This window comes from Homarus americanus, unplaced genomic scaffold, assembly GCF_018991925.1.
Source record: "Homarus americanus isolate GMGI-L3 unplaced genomic scaffold, GMGI_Hamer_2.0 scaffold50281, whole genome shotgun sequence".
Taxonomy (NCBI): Eukaryota; Metazoa; Arthropoda; class Malacostraca; order Decapoda; family Nephropidae; genus Homarus; species Homarus americanus.
In genome coordinates this window covers 3,309,892-3,336,093 of record NW_024742338.1, presented here as the reverse complement: position 1 = coordinate 3,336,093, position 26,202 = coordinate 3,309,892, and the positions used below count along the sequence as shown (strand labels likewise).

At 39.9% G+C, this 26,202-nt stretch overlaps 2 protein-coding genes across 3 annotated transcripts in view; one reads left to right on the top strand and one right to left on the bottom strand.

Annotated features, from left to right (window-relative positions):
- Window positions 1-655: 655 nt before the first annotated feature.
- LOC121876730 (DENN domain-containing protein 11-like) lies at window positions 656-11,804 on the bottom strand. Its single transcript, XM_042382086.1, has 6 exons — window positions 11,512-11,804; window positions 10,372-10,471; window positions 8,223-8,381; window positions 7,599-7,737; window positions 6,642-6,906; window positions 656-5,075 (listed from the first exon to the last, which is right to left on the bottom strand). Exons 1-6 carry the CDS (start codon window positions 11,759-11,761, stop codon window positions 4,684-4,686), a joined length of 1,305 nt encoding a protein of 434 aa, XP_042238020.1. The 5' UTR covers window positions 11,762-11,804; the 3' UTR covers window positions 656-4,683.
- Window positions 11,805-12,321: 517 nt separating this feature from the next.
- Window positions 12,322-26,202, top strand: part of LOC121876731 (chromodomain-helicase-DNA-binding protein 7-like) — a 119,375-nt gene continuing 105,494 nt past the window's right edge. For both annotated transcript variants that reach the window (XM_042382088.1, XM_042382087.1), the window contains exon 1: window positions 12,322-12,419. The gene's annotated coding sequence lies outside the window, so the exon portion shown is untranslated. The remainder of the gene's footprint in view (window positions 12,420-26,202) is intronic.

Genomic DNA, 26,202 nt, shown 5'->3' with positions numbered 1-26,202 from the left:
CACTTTCACCAGGAGGAAAGCGTGACATGGGTTGGATCAGAGGGTCGCAGGGTGGACGTAACTACCATATGTTTTATTTGTTAGAAAGTTCCTCTTTGGTCATTCCTTCCGAAAGTGTTAGTGTATGTTAGTTACCACTGATTATGTGTGTCTGTGTATTAATGATGTTGGTTACCACCGATTGTGTGTATATATATGCATGCATTTTGTGTGGATGTATGAATGTGTGTTCATTACTTATGTTTTAAAAATTTCTCCCACTTATTATTTGGTGATTGAAAAAAAAACTTACAGAAATAACTTCAAACATATATTTATTGTCATCTACTCAATGTTACCGGTGTAAAGAGGTATGAAGCCTTGACTGTGTGAAGAAAAAATATTGAACAATAGCTTACTTTTTGTATCTTCATTGAATGCATAAAAAAAAAATTTGTTTTGGGCTGTATAAAGGCAAACCAACAACATATAAATATGTAACATGTGTGTGGACCAGGATTTTGTACTCAACTTTCAATAAATAAGTGCATAAGGGCAAGGCATATTGTGAAAAATATACATGTTATATAAATACAGACACAAGTACAGATGGTATGTGTACAAAGAAACCTGAGGCCTTTCTAGCATGGAGGTAGTGACTGGAGAGAAAAAGCAGTTACTTTAAGATCTTTATTCTATAATGTAACATTTTATTTGCACTGGAACATGAACAGTTGTGCTTGAATCATAAACAAAAACTTTTATACCCATAAGGCAAGATAACAGTGGTAATGTACAGTACAGTAAAGCTCACAATGGACTATGTAGTACCAGAGACTGAATGACTAAGACATCTGGTTTATTGTACTTTTCACCTGTGAGAGTTGAGCCATTGCGGCTATGGATTACGTGTTTAATAGTTCACAAAGGTGCATCAAACATCAAAACCTCTTCCTGACACACGGTATGGCTGAGGTTTTAATTATACTGTACTCTACTGGACTAAATTACAATATGAATTATACCCTGTTCTCAGCATCCTCAAGAATGATTACACAATTAACTGAACTTAACATGACTCTCATGGTGAGTGAGAATGCTGACAACAATACTTGTTATAAATATTATTGACATTTTTTAATAACCTATCCACTAATGCCACTGAGCCTGGATTTATTTGTCAAACTCCAGCATCAGCCAATGGGGCCTGATGTCGTGTACTGTATCACAGTGCAACTGAGATATATTTGTCTCTTCCTTAACTTTTTCGTGGAAAAATACATCAGTCAAGGTCTAGGCTACTCACCAGAAGACGTTATATAAAAAAATCTTATAAAATGGTATAACATTTTGTGAGAAAAAATCCCGAACTTCACCAAAGAGCTCCTGTTCATCAAGATGGGGGAAATCCCCTGGATGGGTTATTAAAGTGAGCTGAGGGAGACGTTGATAGGTTACATAATGAAAACATTTTCAACAGTTCATCAATGTTATTCTGTATGAGACCTTTGGAAACTCCCATTAATAAGTGGTACCAAGCTGGGGGTGTTGGAAGAGTTTTTACAAACATTTGTTATTTGTTTAGTGGCCATCACATTACTAGTGCCCTTGTCGAAGGAAATGATGCATATTGGCTTCAATAGGATCATGCCCATTGTTCCTGGGTTCTTGCTGTTTGGTGGTGATAGGTAGTCTTTTACATTTTATCTTCTTCATATGATAAAGTACAATAGACTGATACTGTATATACATATACATTTGTAAATTTTGGGGAAAAATAGATACTGTACTGAATATAAATTTTGAATCAAATTTTTATACTGCACAACTTGTGAAGTGTGATTTCTGTTGGTCCAGCCACCAAAATGCTGTCTGTATGTAAACAACGCGGCAGGTAATGTGATTTTATTCACTGCCCGCCCACTGTTTTGTGGTGTTGTATACTCTGTGATTTTGATAATCACGTCTTTACTGTTGGGATACAGTGGTGGTTCAGTATACAGTACTGTACTGTATTATGTTAAATGTGGATTTCCAAAGAAATTCACAACAAAACATTTCTGATACCACAGTAGAGTACTTCCTCATATGTTCTTCATGGTGACTGGGCCATCCTGACTATGGTGTCTCTTAAGGTTTAAGACATGCACAGCACACCTCACAACCACATACTCACTCATATTTTCTTCACACACACATTACAACATGTTCATGCACATAATACCTCATGAAAGGGTTTATACACCTTAACAACTTATCAATTAAACAGATACATACACATACAGTACATACATACATACATACATCAGAAACTAAATATATTTAAACTTTAAGGATAAAAATAATATATATTACTGTTCATTGATTCAAATACTGTACACCAAAATTCTATGCCTACAGTGTACTGGATTTGCATGCAACAATTATAAGACGTTTATCCATAACACATCAATAATTAAGATAAACTTGACCATGCACATCTAATAAAATTTTCACAGAATCCATTAACTTTTTTTTTCAATGTTACAAAATGTAGAAAACTATAAAGCTTTTGTAAACAATAATACTCATGGACCCACAAGTGGTTAAATATATCATCTACTTAAGTACCAACAAAACAAGTGAGAATGTTCATAAATCAAAGTTAATGATGCTTCAAAATGAGAACAAATGATATTAAGATACAGACCCAACATTTAAGCTCGAGAGATTTCACTTACCATCGTGAGAAATACAGTCAAGGTTTCCTGGAGGTACGACTATAAGGTTTGTCTAATCATATTTCAACCAATGAAAAATATCTATAAAAATCTCATTGATAATATGATGTAGATTCTTAAGAGCATTTCGCTCAAAACTATAAATCAGGTACTAGGTTATCACTGAGCACTCTTATAGAATGCCAAGATTCAGGTGGTGGTTTTTTCTAAGGAGGGAATGGGATAAAAATCTGAATTAAGGAAATGACACAACTGTACAAAAAAAATGCCCTACTGTACTACCCTTTATGTTACTGTGAAAAGAGGATGGAAAGGATAGAAATAATTACTGTAGTTTTACTTAAAGTCAACACACCTCTTCTCCAGCACTGCAGTAGTGTGTTTTTTAAGTGCCTCACACACATGAATTATCTGTGTGTGCTTAATAAACCATTCCCCAATACCTGTATCAAAAAGGTTGACATGTGCAGAGCCACTTCCTTTCATTCCTTCCCTTGCATAGAGACAGTAGCACACACACACACACACAATCGGATAAAAACAACCCTCAACTCTACCAAACCACTCCTGCAGACACACATCCTTTCTCTAACTCAAATTCTCAGTTTTCCTCTTTCTCTACTTGCTCACATACCAACACATAATGGCCTCTTCCTTCAGTTTTCCACTAAGCGTCTTGTTTTGCTAACTTTCTTCTTCTTAATTACACTTATATGCCCCCTTAATCCTCACTGCACAAGAGCCTCATGAACAATTCACTGCCAACTTACCCTACACTTTATTTAAACACAAAAACTTTCTTCTCTATGAAACCTGTACAGTGCTGCATTTGTTTTTCCCCAGTAACAATCACTTTGTAAGATCAGGCATCTACTTGACGTTCACATAGCTTAGAGGGGTTTCGATTTTAATATATGTATACTCATAATTTTGTCAGCCATTTCATATTAAAATGAAAAGCTGCCTTCATGACCTATAAATCACCCTTAAATAGATGCCAGATATTGTCGATTGTCAAAGAAATCCTGACTGTAACAGAATTTATGATTGCCTTTGGTATATTTAAGGAGTTGGAATGAACAAGGTATTATAAATACATAACAGATTTAGTTTGGATTTCCTTTATGAAAACTTAATGAAATCTATTGACAGTTTTTCTATGATTGACTCAGAAAAATAGACACATTCTGCCCATCCTGTGGCAGCCAGCCCCTTGTGACAGATAAGATGGGCTGTTGAAGAGTGATATTGGATTGTGAGGTAACTGGGTTAAACCAGACAGATATATTAGGGTCTTACTGTGGAATGTAAACACCATAGCAGAACACACTATGTTAAATGAGTATAAAATTAATAAAGGGAGACTGTTCTTGTTCTGACCAGCGTGATACAACAACTGGTTTGCTTGGGAGAAAAGTAATACTGTACAATAATGATGCTCGCAGTACTGTACTGCTATGACAGTTGTAAGAAATTTGAAAACAACAAAGTGGTTTACAATAATTAGGTAGGTTAAAATATTTAGGATGTGAATCAAGGAAATGCTACAGTACTTAATTATGGGTTAGAGAAACTTGGGTCTTAAGATATATAGACATATCTTTCTACTTTACTCACTGAAAGAAGATTAGTTAAAGAATTGATATAACATAAATAATTGTAAGCAGCTGTAAAATAACAGATATGCAAAAGATAAAGAATTAACAGAACATAAACAAGTGTAAACAGCGGTAAAATAACAGACATGCAAAAGATAAAGAATTAACATAACATTAACAAGTGTAAAGTAACAGATGTATGCAAGACTGGGCAGAATGTCTTACACAAGTCAGTCTCCTGAAAACTAACTTCAGCACTTTATAAATGTAAATATGAAAGTGGTGTGTGATATATCTTAACACAGTACATACAGTATTATGGTTGAAATGGATTTCATCATCAATATATGTAAAGACATCACAAAAAAATCTGCCAGAGCCAAGTGTCAGGAGTTGCAAGGGCAACACATCCATGAGGCCTTACTTACTGTAAGGTCAAAGCCATGAGTCATTGCTAATTCTCTTACAAAAGCCTTATCTTGCCGAGGGTTAAGGCCAATGGCTCCTATGTCCTTATCTTTCATAACTGCTGAATCACTATTACAAATATGATACAAGGTAGAGAAGATTTGGTTATTTAAATCTTGAAAGAATCTTCTGAAATCTACTATACAGTTGTGAGAGCTCCGTGCAATGTGATGCAAAGATGCAAGGCGTTTGCGATCTTCTGGGGTGACCACTAACACTCGACGCAATATACCTGGAATCCTCACACTTTGGTTCTCAACATATATATCACACACTCCTGTTTTTTCTTCAAATATCTTTTCTGTTGTGCCTGAAATAAAAAACAAAACAAAATCATTAATAGCATTTGGGTTATTTAAACTTTTCAATATTTTATTTTCCCCCTTCATTTTTATTTTCCCATTCCTATGAAATATATACAGTACAATAAGTCCTCGTTTAACGTTGTCTGGTTTGTTATAACTCTTTAGATACCCATGATTCCGACAATGTCCCGACCGATTCGTTATAGTGTTGTCACCCAATACGGACTACTTTGTATGGCACATCACCCTCTCTCATCTTGGCGTGCTACGCTCTCTCGTGGAGACTCACAGCGTCTCCAGTCTTTATTAAACTTCCACAGCATACATGCGTGCTTAAGTGTTTTTACGATCAATACTGTACTGTAACCATTCAAAATGGCTTCCAAGCACCCATCAAGTGTTAGTGATGTCAGAGTGGGAAGGGGAGCCCCCCTCCGGGTCTCAGTGACTCGCCACTCTCCACTATCCACCACACACTCGCTCCACCTCTGCTCATCAGGGAGTACAATACAAAATGATTTAATTTATTTATCTTTTTGGATGTATAATATATACTGTACAGTACAGTATTTATATAAAAATTCCATTGAATTTATGTACAGTATACAGCATGTAATGTATTTTATGGGGCAAAGGGAGGCTGGGGAACGTAACTAGCGTATTTTATCTATTTCTTATGGGGAAAATTGATTCCGTTAACGTTGTTTTTTCAAGAACGTAACCACATTATGCGAGGACTTACTGTACTGTACAGTATACCATATTCAAGAGAGCAACCCTTATTCTCTTAACACATAGCTTTCTAATGCTACTGGACCATATAAAGTTTCTTATCCTTGGACCATATAAAGTTTCTTTTCCTTTAGTATTAACTACAGCAACATAATCAACTCCTTAATGCCTTCCCTAAACATTTATGCAAATGACCAGAGCTTGAAACACACTTGATCAGATGTGTAAAGCTCTACTGTATGACCACTGATGATTTTTGAAGGCACAGCATTGATTTGAAACTGAAGTGTTAGCAAAAATAATAATACAGTTCAGTAGTAATATCTCCAAAAGCCGGAATCCCTCAAACTCAGACCTCTCTGATAGCTGGAATTGAAATTTTCTCAGAAAATCCTTCCCAAAGCCGCAATTTTCCTGATACCCGGGGATGGGAGAGTTTTTTCCGGGTTTGAGAGATGAAAATTGGGTGCATTTTCTGGAAATTCCAAGAAAAATTCCGTTGCCCAGAAAATTATGGGGATGAGGGATATTTTTTCGGGTTCGAGAGATGATGTAATGGGCAATTTCTCGAACTTCTGAGAACATTTTTCCCTTACCCGGAAAATTCCGGGGATGAGGAATTTTTTCCGGCATTGAGAGAGTCATCTCGTTGCCCCGAAATCTCTCATTTCCAGAAGTGCTCTGCACCAATTGTTCCGGCTAAAGGGGGGATATCACTACAGCATATAAAAACTAAGAGTACGTATAAGTAACATGTGAATGTATGCAACAAAAGAATGATAGTCCATGACGTATTGTTTTAAACAACATTGGATTGCTATTCCTGCTAGGGTTCTTACATGCAACATAAGAATGTTGTTCCTGCAACAAGTCCATGTCGGCAATACTGATGTAAAAGAGCGGACGCAGGAGCTGCGTTGGCAGGCCTGGTGTACTGTGGGCACTGAGGAGGGAGATGGAGTGTACCCGGCCACACACCGGACCAATAGGAGGTGGGGAGAAGAGCAAAATTCGTTTACACAGAAGTGTGGCCTTCCAGAGTATTATCAGCTGTTCCCCAAAAAACTTCACAAGGTGGAAGATTCCTTCACCAAGGACAGGCGTCTGAAACAAACATTACACTGGTATTAATAATGTGACATCATACTGGTGTCCATAATGTGATGTAATTGTCTCAGTTTTTAAGTGAACTCGTAACTAGTGAGATGTGGGATAAGATAACTGTTTTCATTAACTTAATTCAAAGAGAAAAATCTTGCCTACAGTTGAACCCTTACAAGGGACAGGTGAGGGGAAGAAGACTCATCGCCACCACCATTTTATGGCCATTTTCCATGCTTGTGAAGGTTAGCTGTGATACTCTGACGGCATTTCTCCATACCGCACAGCCTCTTTCGGCCTCTCTCATCTGAGGTAATTTCTTATTACCTCCACTATGTCATTCTTGGCCTACCCCTGGTCTACTAAATTTCCTGCTCACTTCTTTGTTTTATTATCGTTTACATAAGTGTTTAAGTTCACAGGATCAATGTTTTTTCCATTTTTTTATTTCCCATTGCTTTCCACTTTTTATATCTCCCTGGCCATAAGTGAAAGGTTTTTATTCACCTGAACTTTGCTATGGTTAACTTGTCTTTTCATGAAAAAGTTTAAACTTCCAGATGACAAATTGCTAATACAGTTTGGTAAAGTATTGTACACTTAGTTTCCCAAATTGAACATATGAAGAGACAAAAAATGGTAGTGAGGAAAAAGAACAAGTGAAACTTAAGGGGGTTAATATATTCCACACTTACTAGGTTATGGATAACTGTAGGAGGCAGTAGTTGGTGGGTGACCTTCTGAGGCGTGTCCCAGCTGGAGGGTATTGAGGCTTTTCTAGATAGGTAATACTCCTCAAGTCCACTGTAGTCACCAGGTTTCACCACCATATTCCTGATGGTAAGATAATAACAAGTAATAATTGAAAACTCTAATCATATCTACTATTTCAACTATCAGCCAGTACAGTACATACAGTGCTATATGTCCATCACTAATGATGTAACTCACCATCTACCAGTATACTGTATTAAGTCACGTTTTACTTCTACACACTCACACAAACTCAGCTTATTTATTTTACTTCATAAATAACAAAATAAAGAAACATTCATAATATCGAGGACTACTGTACAGTGACCCCTCGGTTAATGAACTCAATCCATTCCAGAAGGTTGTTCGTTAACCGAGGTGTTCGTTAAACGAGGGGTCACTGTACAATGCAATCCACTTTTTACCCATGTCAATTTTCTTTAATATATACAGTATTCCATAATAAACAAGGTTTTCTACAATAAAATTTCTGTATAAATGAAAGACTTAGTATCTGCCAACAAACTGAGACGCTATATAATTTTTTTAAAGTAAAAAAGCTTTACCTGACTTGCTGTGCTAAATATTCCAAATGTTGATGGATGGCATAATAGTTTGAAACAATCACGCCAATACTCTTCATCCGAGCTCCTCGTTCAACATCAGAGATGATTGTCAACTTCTCATAACAGGCAACACCATAATAATCACCTTGCCGAAAGAATCTGAGAAATTAAAGCGATGTGTAATATATTTGTTATCAATTAAAGCTGTTTACAAAGATTACTAACACGATTTACCAGCAGTTTCCCATTTTGTGATGTAATAATGCACCTATTACTGTGCACTTCCATTGTAAAAACTACATATATGTGTGTATATATATATATATATATATATATATATATATATATATATATATATATATATATATATATATATATATATATATATATATATATAAAACAGGTTTTTAATAGAAATGTTTTGTGTATGCAATGATGATAAGGCAATAATAAATATAAGATAAATATAAGTAGTGGATGACAATGTTACTGAGACGCTGCGCCACTGGTTGTCATGCAATGCGAGTCTGCAAGGTCCCACTGCACTTTACATAGGTACTGTACTGTATAGACATTTTGAGAGGACAGACTTTCACTTTGATTGTTTGAGGGTTTTTTTGCTGAACTTATCTATTTAATATTTTAGTCTTTCCATTTACATCAAATCCACCTCTGGAACACATCAGCATTCCTATTCAAAACAACTTAAATCAGCCTTTTGCTACTGCATCACAAAATGATTCTGAGAGCCATAACTAAAAAAACCCACTGTAGTTAACTACTCTTAAAACAGTGCAGTATTGTATGTTGTTTTTAATTTAACCTTTTAACTGCTATCATTGTCTTCAGATGATTTTGGGGAAAACCACCATTGCCGTCTTAAAACGACTGGCATATGGTACTGTACCATAAATTTAATGTTCTGCACCAAAAATCACACTAAAAATGGAAATTCAATGATTGGTAACCATTCTAGAGTGAGCCACTAGGCTGGTGGAGCCTCAGAATCAACTTGCTATTATTATCATAATTTGATTTGTTATTATTTATGCCTCACCACCCTCCTCCTATCCTCAATGGCCCCTCATCCACACCTGAGACACCAAAGCCTGGCTTGCCACCCACTTTGCTCCACAAAAGCCCACCGCTGCATTACCACAAGCGCGTCATTTGTCACCACAACAACAGCAACCAGTGTTCACCAGTTGTCCCCAGTTACTTGGCCTCACCTCACAGACTTATAATTCACCACACATGATGAGTAACATTACAATGTTTCAATGTTCCTTCTTCATAAATATCATATGTGACTAATTCTATCTCTGCTAAGCCATGCCTGTTATTTCCGTATACAGTCTCTCCTCGACTTACGACAACCCGGACATACGACGGCCATGGTCGTATAAAATATTATTCACATTACGTATTTTCGAGTCCTGACGTTACTGATCGCGCTGTGTACTGACAAAATTTTCGTTTGTAATTCCCTTTAAAATGGCTGGCAAGTGTAAAAGTGAGAGTTCTTGTGGTGCTGAGAAGAAAATGAGACACCCATTTTAGAATTTCTATGTATTATTTTCGTCTTTTCAACTTACGACCTGGTCGTCGGGACGGAAACCCGTCGTAAGTCGAGGAGAGGCTATAATGTACATAACAAATAGCGTGGAGATATAGTATCTTACCTACTATACGGTATATATACATACATACCGTATAGTAGGAAAGAAGTCATAATTACCAGTAATGCATTTACGACATGCAGTGTGTGGGTGTTGCTACAAGTGTATACTACAGTATACTGTACAACCTGGTGTCAGTAAAGGACAAAAAGGTATATTACTGTATATAAAGTGGGTAATGACTCAAGAAAAGAGTCCATTCAACTTCTTTAAACAACAAACTAACGTCCCTCCCACATTCTTGCACTATAAACAGAGGAAGTTTTGATGGGGATTAAAAGACAGCAGTATTGGAGTACTGTGTGTGTTAATGTGCTAACTCATGGCATAAACACAGGTCAATATAAACATATCCTAATCCTACATTATTTTGAAGAATTCTGTATTTTGTTTAGTTTTATAAAAGTTATAGTCCGAGTCAAATAAACAATTATAAAGAATAATAAAAAGTACAGTATATGTATGCATACATGAAGTCTGAGGTGATTGTGTGTGCACCACTGATAAGAGCACGGAACTCGATCCCCTCCAGAGCTAACTCCTGTGGCATATACCACTCTAGCACGTTACCTGAAAGGATGACAATACAGTACTGGAGACTAATAACATGCATATAAAGTACAAAATAAGCAAACATTGTGTAAACATCTGAAGACAATAAGTACAGTATTACCAGAAGTGTCCTTTTGACATTGTCCACAGAAATATCACTAACAGTAATGGAAGTGTTCCTTATCCTGGTGATATATATATATATAAATATATAAATATATATATAAATATATATATATATATATATATATATATATATATATATATATATATATATATATATATATATATATATATTATTTTTTTTTCATGATTGCAGATGCTCTAACAATCTCTCATTCTAAATAGTGTTTTGTATCCCCTGAAGACTGGCCACCCTAGCTTATTTCACCTTAAGATTAAACACCCTAATGCTAGCCTCATCAGGGCGTTTATGATTTATTCATTTTTGGTTCTTAATTAAATCCCTGGCGAGGCAACAGCTTAGGTCATATGTCGCCAATTTGGGTATTTAATCATCAGGTGAAATAAGCCTACAATGTTTACAATCTCAGTCGTATATTATTTCCCAAATTGTGTATCACTTTCCTCCTGGTTCTACTCTCCATCATCATATACAGGTATTCCAGAAATTTCCTCCTCCTCTCTCCTCTTGTGTATGTTGAAGACACTTTAATTATGGCTGAAAATATGAGTAACCTCAACAATTTCTGGCAGAGAGAGACACACAATTAGATATATTAATGTAGTACAGTACCCACTTTATGCCCTAATTTTGGACCCTGGCATTAAATATTTCCTACAACTTGTACTAGTTTTATTAATGTAGAAATATAACAACAGCTTTACAGATGCCATTATCGTCTCAGGAGATCATAGGAGGGCAGTGATTTACGTATTAATAAATAACAACAACAATATGCTGTACAATAAATAGAAAATTGTACTGTATCAATAACAACCATAGATGCGTCACAAACTATCATCATTGCACTATGGCTGCCATAATGTTCAAAGTACCAAATACCATTTTAGATTTAGATACTTTAGATAATTACCTTCTTTAGAATCAAAGGTGACGACAAAAATGCTGATGACGTCCGTGGGTGGTGTATATGGAGTAATATTATTAGTGCCATGGTTGATGGTTGATGGTGGAGTCTGGGTGTTGCTGTATGGGGCCTGGGTGTCAGCCTCCCCAGGTCTTGCCACGTGTTGAGTCTCTCCATGTTGGTGGTGTGTGTGTGTTATGGTGCCGTCAGTCAGCAGGGTGGTGGTGCTGGAGGGCTGGTGGTCGCTGGCCGCCATTGCCTCACCTCCGACCTGCTGCGTCTTACTCCACTAAAATGTTATTTATTATTGTGTTTTATTACCACCGGGCGAGAACCTTAATATTATTCCTTTTGTATAATTAGATATATTGAGTATAGGCGTACATGTCTGGACGGCATCTTGCATAATCATAAGTCCAAACTCTATATGTCGTCTGTATATCGAGGTTGTGATTGGTGCATAATGTATAAGTGATTTCTTAAATTAAATAAACTACGTTTTGATTGGTCTATATCGTGGCAGACAGCCCCGCGCTGACTCCTCTCAGCCAATGAACGACTGCTACACACACCGTCTTGGTGCCTCTGATTAAAGGCTAGATAAGTTCCAATGTTATTTTCAAGTTTTACGATATTTTTTTATTTCCAGCATTTTTAACCGTACATTTTCTTCTTAGCGAAACAGTGTTCCTTTCAGATGTTTTTAAAATTAAGAACATTTTTATATAATGAAAGGTGAGTAGCTGTAGGGATTGTGGGAGGGTAGAGAGGGGAAGACGTCGGGAGTTTGTGAGTTTTGTGAAGAGTTTGTTGTATGGATTGTGAAAAGTAACATCTATCATAGCAGTGAAGCTGCACCACCACTCTGGAATAAACGTGTTTTATTACAGTTCAGGCAGAAATGGACACACTTGGTAAGTACATAGCCTTTGTAAAGGTTAGGATTAACTTAGTAAAGGTGAAAAGGGCGTGTAGTGGCCGCAGGTGAGCCACAAGAGGAGTCAGAGAAGTAGTGGTAATCGAGTGGGGGTATTGACCATATCAAATACAGCTTGTCTTCAATGGCGAACAAAGTAATGTTAGTGGGCCTATCATCCTCGCCCTCTTATATAACCACTATTGACGCCGTGAAGTGCAGCAAGTAAACGAGTTATGTGGTGGTGTGAATGTGGGCGGGTGTGTGGTGGCGATGGTGGGGGTGACAGGAGGTGTTGTAGTAGTAGTGGTAGTAATGATGGTGTTGAGTCAGCCGGCCGGTCCTCACTACCCTTAGCTTTATATCCCCCCCTCCGCTTCTCTCTCTCTCTTGGTATCCTCTCCCCACTCACTGTGTAATTGTTTTTCGACGTGTGAGAGAGGAGGGGAGTAGAGGTGTGGAGTGTTAGGACCCACTAGTGTACCAATGGTCTTCGGATTCACTCACAGGTTCAATGTTTTGCTATTGTTGCTGTCTCATTCATGGTTCACTCCACTATTGTACCATTGCTGTTCATATATTATTTCAGCCTACTATTGTACCATTAATGTTCATTTATGGTTCAGCCCACAATTGTATCATTATTAGTGTTGTTCATCATAGTTCAACTCTAGTATGTTGCTATTACTAATGTTCAATCATGGTTTTTCTCATTATTGTACCACAAGTAGTGTTGTTCTTTCAGGGTTTGAGTCCCCCCATTATACCACTCAGTAGTGGTTTAGCCCACAGTTGTACCATTGGTGTTAAGAAGGTTCAAGTCTAGCTGCACATTTTTATTAATTAACTTAAAACAACAAAGTACATACAAAAAGTCTCCCTCTGTTTAGAAATATCTCCGACACAATCAGCAGTACCCATTATTCTGAATTGACCAAGTGACAAAAAAACTTAATTACATTTGAATTTAGCCTGTGGTGTGAGACATTAGTGCAGAGTGAATGTCAGTTATGTCTACACTGTATATGATCATATAACACCTTTAACAATTTAGAATAAACAAAAATCCAGGTAGAATACTGACAAGTGTATCATTGAATGTATGAAGATTCAACAGTACACTTGTCAGTATCATACCTGCAGTGTTTTGTTTTATCAATTTGTTAAATGTCATATCTTCTGTAGAAATAACTGACATACACTCTACACCAATGTCTCACACCACACACAAAACAATGCCCCATCCTGCCATGAGAACTTATCAATATTTCTACTTATTTATCATCTAGAAATACAAAATATCTATTACACCACCATCTAGATGCCTTTTTAAAGCATATACAGTATTTAACAAATGTAAGAAATAGCAAAATGATAAATTAAATCATGGCAACAGAAGAAAGTTCCCTGACACCAGGCCTGCTGCCCACAAGGGACACACAGGTTAGGTGAAGGCGATAGTATACCATAACATGGTATACTGGGATCAGCAGTGACAAAAGCAAGTTTGTGGATGACACCAAAATAGGGCGGCAGATTAATTCTGGGCAGGATGCAAATGCACTACAGGAGGATTTAAATAAACTGCAGGAGTGGTCAGAAAAATGGCAAATGAAATTCAACACCAGCAAGTGCAGCGTACTTAATATTGGAAGAACAAATACAACCTTAACAACATCAACCTAGAGCAGTCGACTTGTGAAAGAGACTTAGGGGTACTTGTAAGCTTGGACCTACGGCCTAGAAAACAGTGCATTAATGTTCGAAATAAGGCAAACAGAGTACAGTATTAGGTTTTATATCTAGAAGTGCAAGTAATAAGAGTGCAGAGGTCTTATTGCAACTATATCTTGCACTAGTCAGGCCACACCTCGATTATGTGGTTCAGTTCTGGTGCCCTTATTATAGAATGGATATCAATTCACTGGAGTCGGTGCAGCGAAGAATGACGAAAGTGATTCCGGGACTTAGAAACCTTCCACATCAAGATAGGTTAAAGAAACTAAACTTGCATTCCTTAGAAAGACAAAGAGTGCGGGGAGATATGATGGAAGTATTTAAGTGGGTGAAAGGAATCAATAAAGGAGAAATAGGTATAGGAGGGAGATAGGAAGGAACTGGTTCACAAATAGGGTGGTGGACGAGTGGAACAAGCTTAGCAACTTTGTAGTAAGTGCTGGAATGCTGGAAAGTTTTAAAAGAAGGCTAGATAGATTCATGGATTATAGAGAGTGATAGTAACTCTCGACAGGAGCTGCCATGCACAGGCCAACCGGCCTGTTTTCTTATGTTCTAATGTAAAAAAAAACCCAGATTTTACTGACAAATACACATTATTTGATTTTTGAAAGCTTGTGTAAGGTAGTAGCTAAAGCACAAGTGTAAATAACATACAGTACTGAGAAATGTACAATAAAGATTAACAGTGGCACAGTGCATTATGACTAGGAGAGTGGTATGTTTTGATGATCCCTCAGTCCAGTACATTGTGACTTGGGTACATTACAACCATGTATGTACTGGCCTACTTACTTCATATGAGTATATACCTAGTGAAGGGTACAGCTAAATGCATCTTCAAATAAATCTTAAACAATTGAAAGAAATATTTTGGTATACAGTACTGGACTGTATTTGATTTTTGTTTATAAGCATGTGCAGCTAGACATGAGCTTGACCACTCATGATAGTGTTGGTCATACTGGTACAGGTGTCACACTCGCTTCTCACCATTGTGACTTGTATGTGATACCTGCATGGCTCAAATATGATAGGGGTATTGCACACTGTGCCCTTACTAGAAACTAAGTTTTCTCAGGATACTCCTGTTTCCTCCTTTACCAACACAGGACCCATCGGGGATGGCCCTCACTAGGCCATTAATGTGACTAGCAAGTCATAATCAGTAGAAATAAATAAAAAAAATTTTACCAGTGATAGTGTTGGTTCAACAGTGCCTTCTATCATACCTCATGTTCATTCGTGATTGGGACCACTATTGTATCACTTGTGTTCAGGATTAATAGGGGTATAAGTAGCAGCAATTAGGCTGTGGAGTGCTTGCAAACAGTGCTTCAGAAATTTGAAGAAAAAATCATGATTGATTGTATGGGGTCAATCATACAGCATTGCACCCTGTACTGTACTGTATGCAGTATGAGGTATATACTCTTAAGTTTGTCATATCTCATTGCCAAAACCTCCGCTTCACCACCAGTGGGTGAAATAACAGCCAATCAGTGGACGTTTTGCAGTAGTAATGTAACTTTTGAGCAAATTTAACCGATATTTTATATACTTTTTGGCCTATTTTATTAGAAAATATGGTTATCATAGTGAAATTCAGCACATTTTTTACTTGTTGAAGTGCTTTTTTATAGAAAAAATAGTGACCGTCAACTCGTCCATTTGAGTCCTGCCAGTACCTGTACAGTATAGAATGTACCAGAGCTATTGGTGTATGTGGGCATTGTAATTACAGTAGAGTGTATGTATAACAGCGTGAGTCATTGGACAAGTTACATGGCTGACTTCCGGTACCTTCTTTCAAGTTGCTGAATTACAGTGCAGTACTGTATGGTACACCAGTATTTTTCACTATACTGTACAGTACTATATTGTATTTTTTTTGGTAGGTGTGCTTTGGTGAGAAAGAACCAATGTAGGACTTTTGGGTGATGCCATAATTTAAATACAGTACAGTAGGTAGGACATTGGTAAAACAGGGAGGGAGGGAGAAAGACCAGTTCACAAAAGTAAACACCATGTGGGTACTGTACTGTACTGAGAGTGTAGCGGAGGGACACTTTGCACATCTGATACAGTTGCGGAAATGTGTATCTACGTCCCGTGGTAACCCGTGTCTCCAAACGGCAACGTTGCAGTAGTAGTACAATTTCACTTTATGAATGAATGGGTATTGGTCGTGTAAATATGGACGTGATTGGTGGAGAGGGTTGCTATAGGTCATATAGGTTGGCCATTTGAAGATTGGGGGGGGGGGGAATAAGAACACATTTCTGCAACTGTACAGAACCTGTGTGGCCCATGATTTACCTCACTACTCACGATGCAGTCTTGTGTATTGGATTATGTACAGTACTACAGTGGTTTGAGCAAAGTTCTTAAGCATTTAACTTTTGAGTGTGTATGTGTTTTTGACCAATTAAATTTTTTTATTATGTAGTATTAAAACCAATCCATTTGCATTTTTTGTTTACATTTTGTGATCCAAGCAACCTACAGTATAGCTTTCCTAAGAAAATAAATCGTCTTAAATGTCATGTACTATACAGTACAGTACAGGTATACAGTACATTATTTTGTGATACTGTGCCATTCCCCCAAAAAAATAAGTTACTTGATAAGAGGAGGAGACAGTGAAAGGGGCAGGATTTTATTATTACAGTACAGTACTGTATTGTGATTGTAATTACAGTACTGTACTGTATAGTATTACCCTATTTACAGAAGCTCACTGGGCCTGTTATTGTACAGTACCAGCCAATTTGTAATAATTTATGGTACTGTATATTAATTGCAACTAATACCGATTGTCAATAAAACTTTGTTTGGGCTGTGTTATGGCAACACTGAAATGTTATTTACGAGGTCCGACACAAAAATAACGAGACTGACCCTATAACTGGGGAACCAAGAGTGGGAGGGGAGGGACAAACAGTCGTTTATTGAACATGTTCTAACCTGTCACAGTGTGACAAGGCTCAACTCGATCGCTTCACTCGGTACAAGTAGACACGTGTTGAAGTATAGACGTGTTCTTACGCTCGGTCGGAAAATGTCGGACTGCAAAACTGAGCAACGGGTTAACATCAAGTTTCTCGTTAAACTTAAGAAATCCATGACAGAATCTTTTCAATTACCTATTGAATGAGGCTTACGGTGAAGATTACATGTCTCGTGCACGCGTTTTTTTATGCACAAAAGATTTTCGGAAGGCAGAGATACCGTGAAAAATAATGACCGCCCAGGCCGTCCACGCACAGCAGTTACCGATATGCTACGAAAGAAACATAGGTTGGGTGTTTGAGCAATAGCCGAGAAAGTAATTTAGACTGGGACAGTGTTCGATGCATTCTCACGGAAGAATTGAACATAACAAAGGTTTGTGAAAAAATTATTAAAAAAATGCTGTCAGATGAACGACGCGCCAGCCCACAACGCTTTGTCTGTGTAAGCAGTTTTTAGCCAATAAAAACATCACTGTGCTTGAGCACCCACGCTATTCGCCAGACCTGGCTCCCTGCTACTTCTACCTCTTCCCAAAGATCAAGTCCGTGCTCAAAGGAACCAATTTTTGTCGGTAGAAGAGGTGAAAGCAAAAACGAAGGAGCTCCTAACAACCTTACAGAACATGATCTGCGGAATTGCTTTGAACTGTGGCAGCATAGTATGCAGCTGTGTATCAACTCAGAAGGGAACTACTTTGAAGGTGATCACAGTTGATTTTCTTAATTTGGTAAATAAAAAGTTGTAGCATCAGTCTCGGTTTTTTTTTGTCGGACCTCGTATGTTGGTGGATAAAAGTAGAGATAGACGCTAATAAAATAATCCATGTTTTAGTTGAGAATTCAGTCTAATTACAGAAACAGTAGGTTGTGGCTATGTGCTAGTTGTCTGTGTTTTATATGAACAGCCACAATTGGTCCTGTTGGATATGCAAGTGGTATGGTATACAGTATACAGTTTTAGGATTCAATACAGTACAGTATACAAGACATGTGTGTGGAGTGATAATTTATGCCAGTTACATAACCCACAGGACTGTTTAGCCATTGTCACCTACATAAACTAAGCTTAAGGCAGTACTGTTTTGGTTCTGTAGCCATTGAGTATGAAATTTACATGTGATACTATAAACCTACACTATTTCATATTTTGTATAAGTTTTAATGTTACAGTTTGGATGAAATGCACTCCATAGTGCCATTACTCTGTGGTTACCGTTGGACTGCGAGGGCCAGGCCTTTACTGTCTGTATACAGTACCATCTTGCTGAATTTCTGCTGACCAAAATTAACTTTAACCTTGCACAGTATATGTTAGCACACTGGAACATTGACACGGTTGCTTTTCTCTCGTATAACCTCAATAGTTCAAAATATGCCATTTCAAAGACAAGTATCCCGGTGCTTGTTAATAAGGGGACAAACACATTTGTGAAAAAATTAAACTGACACTTTCTGATCACTCCCAGAAACCTTATATTGTACTGTGTCAAGAATTACTGTGTTATGTTTTACAGTATGTATAAATACAGCAATCTTATTCACCCAAGTAGCAAGTGATTGAATATAACAGTAAACTAATTTTGCGTTCTATGTATATACAGTACAGTATAGTACCCAATGCTTGAAGGGTTTGGTGATGTTGTACAGTGTATGTGAAACTTCCCTTACATAATATATTTGTTTCCTTCATTGTTTTGACTACTGTACATCTTATTCCTTCCTTAAGAAATAGCCTCTTGTACAGGAAACTTTTCTGCATGACAATGTTAGCACAACATATCCTCCCCTACATGGACCATTTTCAACCCCCTGCTCCTTCTGCTTGACATAATGTTCTGTTCATTATCTGTACCCCCAGCTGCTGCTCTCATTACCACATTGTATTGTAAATGTTTACATCATTACTCCACCAACACTCCTCTCTTCTGCACTATACCAACCTCTGATCTCTATGATTGTTTTCCTTGTTCTACAGCATATAATTTTTTTTTTATTATTCTGTCAACTAAAATTACTATAAGACAGAATTAATGAAAGTTGGACTGTTTTAGAAGCCTCTGGAAAAACTGGGTCCATCATAATACAGTATAGTATAACATTTATGGAAGCTGGTGATATGAATTTTTAACGTCTTTCAATGGCATTTAGGTCAACATGTAGCAGTATGATATTTAACTGTAGTTGTGTTTGGCCAACTTAATGGAAATGAGTGTCATGCGGGTAAATTGCAGTACTTGGTGCAGTACATTATTGAAAGGTGAACTTGATTACAGTACAGTACTTACCATCATGTATTGTACTGCATCTTGCAATTGGACCTGGAAACACTGGCTGTAAATATTTTAGTAATGGTCATCAAAGTTTTTTTTTATGGTGGCACAAAATGTGTTTTATTATAATGATGAACTTGCATCACATTTTAAGTACAGCATTGATACTCACTGCTCTTGTACTCTTATAAACACTTTAACAGGTTCGTAAATAAATATATCAGCGATATCACAAGGCCAAGTGATGGGGTATACAGTACATTACTATTGATTTTTTTTTTTTTTACAATATTTTTTTATTTTAATTTATCTTTTCAAGGAACTGGATTGAAACTTTAGTGGGTTATCTCAAATTCTCTTGGTAATGTCACTTACTGTACAATGTTTAAGCAGACATAATTTGGGCAGATATTTGTGTGGAGCGTAATTATCTTTGTGTGTAGATTTATTTGACTAACGCCTGTAACTCCGAGTTTGGCATACAGTACTGTACCAACAACATACTCGCCAGCATCTGAATCAGCATCCCATTTATGTAGTATCATAAATAGTTACAACCGCATCCAGCCCATACGTGCACGAACTGATCGCTATAAGAACAGCCCAGTCCCAACCATTGTAAAAATTATCAATAACTTGTAATAAACCAGTGTATTCACTCCCAGTAAACACTACTCCTTGCACTGTCACTATGTTGAAATGAACTGTAGTTTGAGCTTTTCCCCATCTAGTTATTATATATCTAATTTGTATCACTTATGTTACTTGTATATTATTTGTAATTCGAAACCCATCCCCCAAATATGTAACTGTATATTTTCAGCCTTCTGGCTGCCAAGCTCTTTCAATAAACCGTTAATTATTATTATTATTATTATTATTATTATTATTATTATTATATATTGGGTCAGAATTCCTGTCTAATGATTAATCATTCAAGGCGTGTACAGTATTCTTGTTGTCGTCATACTGTACGTAGATGTGCCCCCTTTATTTAACAAAGTTATATGGAAATGTCAAACAGGTAGTTATTGGTGTCCCCTCCCCCCATGGCTTATAGTGGCTTTCTATGTACAGGGTGTGTTGTGGTAGGTCACCTTCACCTGATGTGTTGTGGTAGGTCACCTTCACCTGATGTGTTGTGGTAGGTCACCTTCACCTGATGTGTTGTGGTAGGTCACCTTCACGTGGTGTGTTGTGGTGGGTCACTTTCACCTGGTGTGTTGTGGTAGGTCACCTTCAGGTGTGTTGTGGTAGGTCACCTTCACCTGATGTGTTGTGGTAGGTCACCTTCACCTGATGTGTTGTGGTAGGTCACCTTCACCTGATGTGTTGTGGTAGGTCACCTTCACCTGGTGTGTTGTGGTGGGTCACTTTCACCTGGTGTGTTGTGGTAGGTCACCTTCACCTGATGTGTTGTGGTGGGTCACCTTCACCTGGTGTGTTGTGGTAGGACACCTTCACCTGATGTGTTGTGGTGGGTCACCTTCACCAGGTGTGTTGTGGGTCACCTTCACCTGATGTGTTGTGGTAGGACACCTTCACCTGATGTGTTGTGGTGGGTCACCTTCACCAGGTGTGTTGTGGGTCACCTTCACCTGGTGTGTTGTGGTAGGTCACCTTCACCTGGTGTGTTATGGTGGGTCACCTTCACCAGGTGTGTTGTGGTAGGTCACCTTCACCTGATGTGTTGTGGTAGGTCACCTTCACCTGGTGTGTTGTGGTGGGTGATGTTCACCTTCACCTGGTGTGTTGTGGTGGGTCACCTTCACCTGGTGTGTTGTGGTGGTCACCTTCAGGTGTGTTGTGGTGGGGCACCTTCACCTGGTGTGTTGAGGTGGTCACCTTCACCTGGTGTGTTGAGGTGGGTCACCTTCACCTGGTGTGTTGTGGTGGGTCACCTTCACCTGGTGTGTTGTGGTGGTGTGTTGTGTGGGTCACCTTCACCTGGTGTGTTGTGGTAGGTCACCTTCACCTGATGTGTTGTGGTAGGTCACCTTCACCTGGTGTGTTGTGGTGGGTCACTTTCACCTGTGTGTTGTGGTAGGTCACCTTCAGGTGTGTTGTGGTCATTCACCTGATGTGTTGTGTAGGTCACCTTCACCTGATGTGTTGTGGTAGGTCACCTTCACCTGGTGTGTTGTGGTGGGTCACTTTCACCTGGTGTGTTGTGGTAGTCACCTTCACCTGATGTGTTGTGGTGGGTCACCTGATCACCTTCACCTGATGTGTTGTGGTGGGTCACCTGATGTGTTGTGGTGGGTCACCTTCACCTGGTGTGTGTGTTGTGGTAGGACACCTTCACCTGATGTGTTGTGGTGGGTCACCTTCACCAGGTGTGTGTGGGTCACCTTCACCTGATGTGTTGTGGTAGGACACCTTCACCTGATGTGTTGTGGTGGTGGGTCACCTTCACCTGATGTGTTGTGGTCACCTTCACCTGGTGTGTTGTGGTGGGTCACCTTCACCTGATGTGTTGTGGTAGGTCACCTTCACCTGGTGTGTTGTGGTGGGTCACCTTCACCTGGTGTGTTGTGGTAGGTCGCCTTCAGGTGTGTTGTGGTGGGCACCTTCACCTGGTGTGTTGTGGTGGGTCACCTTCACCTGGTGTGTTGTGGTGGGTCACTTTCACAAGGTGTGTTGTGGTAGGTCATCTTCACCAGGTGTGTTGTGGTGGGTCACCTTCACCTGGTGTGTTGTGGTAGGTCACCTTCAGGTGTGTTGTGGTGGTCACCTTCACCTGGTGTGTTGAGGTGGGTCACCTTGGTGTGTTGTGGTGGGTCACCTTCACCTGGTGTGTTGTGGTGGGTCACCTTCACCTGGTGTGTGTGTGGTGGGTCACCTTCACCTGGTGTGTTGTGGTGGGTCACCTTCTGGTGTGTTGTGGTGGGTCACCTCACCAGGTGTGTTGTGGTGGGTCACCTTCACCAGGTGTGTTGTGGTGGGTCACCTTCACCTGGTGTGTTGTGGTGGGTCACCTTCACCTGGTGTGTGTTGTGGTGGGTCACCTTCACCTGGTGTGTTGTGGTGGTCACTGTGTCACCACCAGGTGTGTTGTGGTGGACACCTTCACCTGGTGTGTTGTGGTGGGTCACCTTCACCAGGTGTGTTGTGGTGGGTCACCTTCACCTGGTGTGTTGTGGTGGTCACCTTCACTGGTGTGTTGTGGTGGGTCACCTTCACCTGGTGTGTTGTGGTAGGTCACCTTCACCTGGTGTGTTGTGGTCACCTTCACCTGGTGTGTTGTGGTGGGGTCACCTTCACCTGGTGTGTTGTGGTGGGTCACCTTCACCTGGTGTGTTGTGGTGGGTCACCTTCACCTGGTGTGTTGTGGTGGGTCACCTTCACCTGGTGTGTTGTGGTGGGTTCACCTTCACCAGGTGTGTTGTGGTGGGTCACCTTCACCAGGTGTGTTGTGGTGGGTCACCTTCACCAGGTGTGTTGTGGTGGGTCACCTTCACCTGGTGTGTTGTGGTAGGTCACCTTCACCAGGTGTGTTGTGGTGGGTCACCTTCACCTGGTGTGTGGTGACTACCCTCCCTCTATCTTTTGTTCAGCCACTTATCTGTTCAATGCCTCTTTATCTACCTCTCCACGTCATTCCCCCCTTCCCCGTCTCCATTAATGTCTGTACCTCTCCTCTTGTTCTCTCTCTCTCTCATTGCGGACTTTTCCTTCTTGTGTGTTTGTACCTCACTCCCCCTTCCCTCACCTCACCTTGCCACTTTGCCTCCTCACCTCGACCTGTTTCCTTCAACCTCCCTCCTCCGACGTGTCTCTCGTATGAACCCCACCACCCTCCCCCCTCGTCTCTTCGTTTTCACCTGATTCCCTGTCTCCTGTTCTTGCCTTCTTCCACATCTTCCTCCTCTTCCTTTCTTTTTTTTTATCTTCGAATCTCCTTCCTCCTCCTGTGTTTTTCCTTGTTCGTTTTTACTTCCTTTTGCTTCTTCCTTCACTTCTTACTCTTGTTCCCTTCATGTCTGCTTATCTTCCTTCTTGTCCCTTTCTCCCATTCTTTCCCTACCTCTTCCCTTTATTCCCCCTCCTTCATGCCTTCTTCTGGTTTTCAACTTTCTTTTATACTTTCTACCACATTTCCTGTCCCCGTGTCTCCTGCTGTGATAGTACTGTACAGGTAAACAGTAGACTTGGTGGTAATTAGCCATGGCGTATTGTTATTTTTATGTTGATTTAGGTGTATGTGTTGGGTGGTGTTTGAGGGTGTCTTGTGGTATTGGCAGCAAGTAATGTATAGAGATAGGCCCAAGTACCCAAGATGTGTATTCCCCGGAAATGACCTTGGGTGTGTGTGTGTGTGTGTGAAGTTCTGCTTTTATTTCGCGCTGTCCACGGATTTGCTTGGGAGAAGCTGTGCTTGTGTGTTGGTGCACCTTGGTGCTGCACTGTTTGGTATGGGAGGGGGGGGGAACTGAACAGCAAAGGCAAGGTTCTTCAATTTGAGAAATAATGGCATCGAGATATTAGGCGTTCGTTCAACGACCCAACCAGTCCGCGGTTGTTGGGACGGGGCGGGGAGGGTAAGGGGGAGACCTGGAGGTATCGACTAGGGTTATTTTTACCGTCCATGGCGGTCACAGGTTTTATATTATTCTCTTATCATGGTGTTCTACGGTAGTTTGTGAGACCTTGTGTATTGTGAATGTGATTTGAGCTAATTGTGGTTATAGTCACAACAAAAGTTGAAACTTGAATGTGGGAGTAAACGCGCAATGTTTTGAAAACATGTCGTTTAAAGAGTAACGGTGGAGATGGCAACACCGCGTCGCCCCCTCCCTTCTTCCCCTCCCCCCCTCTTCCCCCATCCCTCCTTTCTCCCACCCTCCCGCACCCCCTGCCTCTTTTCTCTCTAGCGCTCTCAAAGCCCCGTATTCCTCCTAATATCTCAGATGGGCCACGCCGCTCAAAGCTGTGTTGGGTTAGTGAGGTGGTGGTTCTGTGTGTTGTTATTGTGACGGTGAACGTGATGTGGCAAGCCTTAACCTGATGGTGAGTTGTGGTGCTTCTGGTCACTCACTACACACAACTTGGGGGAGGGAGGGGGGGGGGGTACGTGATTTCCCTCCCCGGCCTCCCTCCCTGTCTCCGTGTTGCCTGCCAGCCTGGTTATTGTGAATGAAGAGAGGGTTGTGGTGTGTAGTGTGGGTCAGGGGTGTAGTGGGCAGGGGCAGCAGACAGACAGGCAAGCAGGCAGGCATGCACACGGTGGCCGCCGCTACCGCCTCGGTCATATGTGTAGTGGGGCCTCACCCGGCCACTGCTGCCACCAGCACCAACCCACACACACATAGTTTCCCATTTGTCGGTTACCGTATGATGGCCGCAATCCCCCCTTCCCATGGCCCCCTCCTCCACCCCTTGGCCCCTACTCTCCTCCCCTTGTTGCTTACTCACGCCCCCCACACCTCTTTGCTCCCTTGTGTGGTTGATATATATATATATATATATATATATATATATATATATATATATATATATATATATATATATTAAAGTAACCGAATTCTGTAATTTGTAACTAAAATTAGGCTCTACATTTGTGTACACACCTGGACAACCAGAGCTAAATAAACACACACCTGCACAGCTACATCCTTACACACCTGCACACCCACATCCTTACACACCTGCACACCCACATCCGTACACACCTGCACACCCACATCCGTACACACCTGCTTACACACCTGCACTCACTTGCACCCCCCGCCCCACACACAGCTGTAGACCATTCCCCTCATTTGTCGTACATAATACGAAAATCAGTGTGCATGTAATTTCATGTTTAAGATTATGTAATGGTTCAGGGTTATATGGGCAGACATGTACTCTAGCCACGTGGGGTTTTGTAACAAACCTCCACCTCGCCGAAGCTGACCTGACCTAACTTCATGGTCAGCCTACCATAACCTAACCTTACCGTAAGCTAAAGAAACTTACTGTAACATACACCAACCCGAGTTAATATAACTTAACCTAATCACTTGTAGTCCATGCTTGTGTAAATGGACTGTGAATGTATCCGCATTTTTTATTGTGTACCTATACTGTACTTGTATTATTTTACCCAGACCCTTGTTAATATAGTGTCTCCATTAATGCACTAGACGAACTGTTGTATCCATACGTATATTAATGTTCAATAGCAGTTCTTTTAATCCCCGCCCCCTGTATTAATGTCTCCACATCCATAGTGTATGTGTGTTATTAATACTTTTATCTCGTATTTGCTCATACAGTCCACAATTTATCTTTAGTCTAACCTAACCTTATCTGACCTAACCTAATTTAATTTTATCAGACCTAGCATTACCTTACCTGACCTTACCCAAATATCTTGCAGACCGCACGCTATAGAAGCACTAAAAATACGCAATATAATATATATGTAAATACTGTATGTGTGTGTGCGCGCGTGCGTGTATACTGTATAATGATTGTCACATGCATATCCTCATTCTTGAACGTGTAGTAGTGATAGATAGTTGACCAAATTGTGTTTGTGAATGTACTGTGAGTGTGAGAGAGAGAGAGAGAGAGAGAGAGAGAGAGAGAGAGAGAGAGAGAGAGACTGTGTGTGTGTGAGACTGTGTTTGTGTGAGAGAGACGGTGTGTGTGTGTGAGAGGGGCGGTGTGAGAGAGACTGAGACGGTGTTTGTGTGTGAGAGGGGCGGTGAGAGAGAGACAGACTGTGTGTGTGAGAGAGAGACGGTGTGTGAGAGAAACGGTGTGTGAGAGA